General features: G+C 35.8%; 1 protein-coding gene across 3 annotated transcripts in view; it reads right to left on the bottom strand.

Annotated features, from left to right (window-relative positions):
• Positions 1 to 1,421: 1,421 nt before the first annotated feature.
• MAP4K5 (mitogen-activated protein kinase kinase kinase kinase 5) overlaps positions 1,422 to 6,000 on the bottom strand; it is a 114,821-nt gene continuing 110,242 nt past the window's right edge. For all 3 annotated transcript variants that reach the window (XM_040226777.1, XM_040226780.1, XM_040226778.1), the window contains exons 32-33: positions 5,778 to 5,833; positions 1,422 to 3,066 (exon numbers count right to left, since the gene is read on the bottom strand). In XM_040226777.1, the coding sequence (XP_040082711.1) occupies positions 2,979 to 3,066; positions 5,778 to 5,833 (144 nt within the window). In that variant the 3' untranslated portion in view covers positions 1,422 to 2,978. The remainder of the gene's footprint in view (positions 3,067 to 5,777; positions 5,834 to 6,000) is intronic.

The raw sequence follows: 6,000 nt of genomic DNA, 5'->3' as shown, positions 1-6,000 counted from the left end.
TAGGCATGCACATAAATAACTGAATAGACCTATAAGTTTGTCACTGCTTCAAAAAAAAATCATGCCCCTCCCCATCTCTCTTCAGAAACCTTTTTCCTTCTTTTTTAGCAGACTATTTTATTTCCATGTCACTAAATAAGCTGCTTCTTAATTTTTAATTTTCTGTTGATTTCCACTGTTCCAGTTTACCTGCATACCACCATATCCTCTCTCAATATAATTATGTTACATACTTGATTAGATTATTATTTACTGTTAACATTTTTAGGGCATTCAGCCACTGGTCACAGTTTATCTTTTCTTTCCTATATAACATTTTGCTTTCCTGGAGTTAATACCTGGCAGCTTTTGGTTTGATTTCAACCTTAGGTAAGTTTTTGCATAGAAATAATATAATCACAGATTGAATCCTAAAAGCAGAGACATTACTTTCCCAAAAAAGATCCATGTAGTCAAAGCTACGGTTTTTCCAGTAGTCATGTATGAGTGTGAGAGTTGGACCATAAAGAAAGCTGAGCACCGAAGAATTGATGCTTTTGAACTGTGGTGTTGGAGAAGACTATTGAGAGTCCCTTGGACTGCAAGGAGATCCAACCAGTCCTAAACGAGATCAGTCCTGGGTGTTCATTGGTAGGACTGATGTTGAAACTGAAACTCCAATACTTTGGCCACCTGATGCAAAGAGCTGACTCATTTGAAAAGACCCTGATGCTGGGAAAGATTGAGGGGACGACAGAGGATGAGATGGTTGGATGGCATCACCGACTCAACGGGCATGGGTTTGGGTGGACTCTGGGAGTTGGTGATGGATAGGGAGGCCTGGCGTGCTGCAGTTCATGGGGTCGCAAAGAGTCAGACATGACTGAGCAACTGAACTGAACTCCTGATTCATAGTTCATCTTTCCAAAGATACTTTTTCTTTTGACATTTTTTTCTTTCTTCATAGTCTATTTCCTTTAGGTGCTTTTCCCCTAATTGTTTGCTCTCTCTCATGTAAGAGGCTTCTTTGGATGTTTCATAACTTCTGGTTGTTTAATCATTTTTAATAGCATGGGACTAAAAGAATAATTGCAAGTCTGGATGCACGTGTGAGGTGGTGGGCACATTAACTATGATTTTCACTGTAGAGTTTATCCAGCTGGGCAGTTTAGCCAGGACACCTTTGATGTCAGGATCTGTTTAGGTGTTTTCATTTGCACTGGTCAGATGGCACAGAGAAGACTCTTCCACTATTGTTGGATGGGAAGATCTGGCAGCCAGGATTCAGAGAGGAGGAGGATGCTGGTCTTTGTAAACACAACAAGACTATTTCCTGCTTTGAGTAGGACTCCCTAACATCTATTGTATCCAGTGTCCTTCAGTCCAGAGGCCCCATTTAACATATCCAAAATAAACAGTGACACACTTACTGAAATCAGATATACATTTTAAAAGGACAAAACTTTATATATTTCATTTGCATAACATTTTATTGTTTGCATATTGCATAGCAAAAAGAACAGAGTCACAAGACTCATGGTCTGGCTCAATCACTAACTTGCTGTGTGAACTGGGTAAGTCTCAACCTTTGCTAACCCCTTATTTCTTCATCTGAAAAATGGAGATGATGATCATACCTACTATGAGGGATCACTACAGACTGAATGAGATAGTTACACCGTCTTCCTCTCAAGGACCTGCTCAAAAAGAATCCATACTGTTACTACTAACCCCTTGTTCATCATCTCAAAGGTAACTGTTAAACGTATTAAGATAATAGGTACCAATGTGATGCTTTAATTTTTAATATTAACAATAGCAGAAAGGAAGAAAACTCAAGAATGGCCCTATCCTTTCCTATCTTTAGAATACTAGTTTTTATAATACTTATTTTATACTATCCCATCAGGAATTAAATTTCACTTAAAGATTTTTTTCTTAAACCTACTCAAAATGAAGATCTATGTATGGTAAAAAACCAAAGAATACATGTGTAGTTGCTTTACATTTTCTCCTCTGGCATAGTATATGTAGAATACATATCATGGGCAGTTAAATACTTTTCCCCTCTACATTAGGGATGGTAATATATATGAAGATTAATTTCTTATGCATTATCCCTAATGTAAAAAAAAAAATCACAGGTATATTATACTGCTTGTCAAGAATACATACACACGGTAGGCACATCTAAACAGACACACTCCTTCTAACAATATTTCGACCATCATCATTATCTTCTGTATGACCCCCTACAACTATATGTAGTTGAAAACATAAAACTCCCTTTTAAGGCAATTCTGGATAATATTATATTACAAAATACTTGTGTTAAATAAAATTGCATGTATGTACTGAACCTCCAAACACAGCCTTTAACCCCTCAAAGTACTAGTCTTAAAAGGTAAACAAAATTTTTACACATTATAAAAAAATTTAAGCTGCTCTGCAACCCTCCTTTACTAAAAGTTAGATACATTACACCACTCCAGCAAGAGATTAATAAATAAGGATTAAATATTCTATTTTACAAAAACATACAGAATGGCCAATGTAAAAGTGAAGGCTTATCTGATAATTTCTTTATCAAATTATGTTCATTAAGAAGGAATAGAACATGGTATAAAATGAGAAAACTGTCACTAAATTTACCTCTCTGAAGATAATCACAAGTTGTTATCTAAAAATATCAGTGGCACCCTTGTTACAAACATTATTTTTTTTTTAAAAGACTGTGTTTCCTGGAACTAGAGGACTATTTGTCTCATAGCTTTTATTAAGCAAACTTGAAAAAAACCACCACACAGTGGCAAGAGATAGAATAGCTGTTTCCAGCTACAGAAAATATTGAATCCTACCTTAAAGTACAGATCATTTGAGATATAACTCATAACAATTAAAGCAAATCATAGTATAGTTTGTACTGAATTTCCTCAGGATATTTTTCCTTTCAGTGGAGTATATTCATTTTCCTGTCATTTGAGACCAGTTTCTGTTGCTTAGTAACTATTTTCATGTCCAGCCAAGATGTAAAGATTGCTGTGTGCAGTAGGATTTTCTGTTGGTCTACTTTCCAAAACAACAACCCTGCAATTAAATCATAACAAAAATCTCATTAGAGTAAGAACAGAGATTTTATCTTCAAATACTAACATCAAACTGGGAGAGAAGAATATCATTGTTCATGTTCACACAAGATTACAGAGATCATAGATGCATAGTCAAATTGAGCTTTATGTTTTATAGCTTAAAAACAAAACTGAATAAGAACTGATGGATTTATGAATGTGAAAGTGAAAGTCGCTCAGTTGTGTCCAACTCTTTGGGTCCCTATGTAGTCCATGGAATTCTCCAGGCCAGAATACCAGAGTGGGAAGCTTTTCCCTTCTCCAGGGGCTCTTCCCAGCCCAGGGATTGAATCCAGGTCTCCTGCATTGCAGGCAAATTCTTTACCAAGCTGAGCCACAAGGGAAGCCCAAGAATACTGGAGTGGGTAGCCTATCCTTTCTCCAGCGGATCTTCCCCACCCAGAAATCAAACTGGAATCTCCTGCATTGCAGGGGGATTCTTTACCAACTGAGCTATCAAAAATATTGAAAATGTTTCAGGATAGTCTCATCTTATTCTAACCCAAAACAAATTTGCTTACTCATACACGTAAGCAAAAGTATAATAAAGTTTTAGAATATACATGAACAAGAAGGGGCTGGAGGAAGGGTTAAGAGAATAAAATAGAATTTTAAGAGATACCTACTCACACTGTTCTTTAAGATATCTGAAAAGAATAGTTTTAAAAACTATGAAGTGGGGCCATCTCCCTTGTCCCTGGAACAAGGGCAGGGAAAGAGTTCGATGAAAGGACCAATAGGAAGAAAACCCCCAAACCAATCAAGTGGCGTATCATAGGTTCTAAACTGCAGGAAGATAGGTTTGAGAACAAAATAAAAAATATGCCCATGCAGAGAAAAAAGTCTAGAAAGGGAAATGGGAGGGAGGAGTTGCATAATACTGTGCATTTTTCTAGCGCAGGTATTTCCTACAACTAGCATATTATTACCTTTTAAATGAAAATAACAGAAAAGTAATACATACTTGAATTATGCATTATAAAAAACAGAAGGGGAAAATAAAATTACCCATAATTCAACTGCCCATTATTAATATTCTACAGTTAGTTTTCTTTCCTCCTAGACACTAATACCTATATTTAAACAATACAGTTAAACAAATCTCTTTAAAAATTAAGACAACATGAATGCGCCATGGGTGTACATGAGTTCCCAATCCTGAACCCCCCTCCCACCTCCCTCCCAATACCATCTCTCTGGGGCATCCCAGATTCATGTTGATGTATGGAAAAAAAATAAATAAAAATTAAGACAAAACAAAAGCTTTGGTTAAGATACATATCTTAAAATTAAGGAGATTCTCAACTAAGAAGATAACCAGAGCAAGGCAATGGTCTGAGAAAAGTAGTTTTTTAGGGCAAACAGTGACAGAAAATGGAAAAACAATATAGACAAAAAAGGAATAGATGAAAGAGAAAATTCTAGGGGAAGGAGTTGGAAGGAAACAGGTAACAATAAGAAATGCCTTCTGACGCCTCTCCTCTATGAAAAGGAGTCTTCTCTTACTATATTTGATCGGAGTGCTGGGGTCACTGGATGATTTGCAATTCTTTTGTCAGCCCTTCCTTTTGGAGGAGCAAAGAGCCTCCCATTCTAGACTCATTTACCAGGTGGTCCTCAAATTCTTTCTTTGCAGGACTAGTTACTAGGTTGCCATGCTCTGTGGACTTGCCTTTACTACTAAGGTAGCTGTCATTTCCCCAAAATCCTTTTTCTCCTTACAAAAGTCTCTTTAAAATTTTTATGGAGGTATAACTCCAATTCTCCCCTCTTTCCTTAAGTGTATAATATTTAAGCAATGATTGTGACTAGACTGAACTTGAAGACCAGAGGTTCTTGATCTTTTGCTGCAGTTAACAACTCTTGGTGGGAAAAATAGGTATTTACTCATTGTAGAGGTATACAATATAGATTCTGAAGAACAAAAAGTATAAATTTTTTTCATAAGAGGGCATAGTTTTAGAACTTATCTTTCATTTTGATCACAGAGACCACATAATTCCTTCTACTTTAGAACGAGCTAAGAGACTGAGTCATATATCACCTGATATATAAAGGTAAAGTCACCAGGTACACAGTCTGTTGGATTTATGTAGTAACAGTTAACAAAAGTTAACAAGCCAGGAAGAAATGATAAAAGACCCACAAATATATCATGCAACTAGGGACATAAATATCTATGTTAACACATTCTGTCTTGGCTGAGTATAACTATCTCTAGAATCATGATCCTCACACACTAATAAAAGCTTCCTTAACTGACTAATTAAAATATTTCTCTCTCAATAAAGATACGGGGAAATTTCTCTAAGATTCTGAGGCTGCTAAGAGTTTCATTTAACATACACAAAAATAAATGAAAACACCAAACAAAAACAAACATGTGAATACAGAGTGGCTACCAGAGGGAAGAGGGAGGGGTGGAGGGAGAGCAAAATGGGTAAAGGGGATCAACTGTTCTGGTGGTGAGCACACCGAAAAGTACAGAACTAGAAATATACAGCTGCGTATATGAAACTTATATAAATATTATAAACCAACCCTACTTCAGGAAAATAAATAAATATATTGGAAAAAAAAAAGTTCTGTTTGAAATACAACCAGAGGTGACAGTGTAAGTAAAAACACAATTGCTGAACTCCTTTGGTAATAAAACAACCAAACTATTACCTGTCTGATCCTAATAAGCGGAAAACTCTTGTTTCATCTGAAATCTCCTGGGTAACCTATGAGAGAAAATACCCATCAGTAATATCTTATTCCCCATATTATTTAAATAATAATTTAAAAATCCTTTAGCTAGAGCAATTATTGATCAGAATCATAGTTTTTGATTCCATTCTTCAAATGGAAAAAATTTTAGTAAGTTTTTCTGGACTGCTTATTATTAGAA

Source organism: Oryx dammah, unplaced genomic scaffold (assembly GCF_014754425.2).
Source record: "Oryx dammah isolate SB20612 unplaced genomic scaffold, SCBI_Odam_1.1 HiC_scaffold_26, whole genome shotgun sequence".
Lineage (NCBI taxonomy): Eukaryota > Metazoa > Chordata > Mammalia > Artiodactyla > Bovidae > Oryx > Oryx dammah.
Note: the sequence above shows the minus strand (reverse complement) of the source record. Positions and strands in the feature narration are given on the sequence as shown.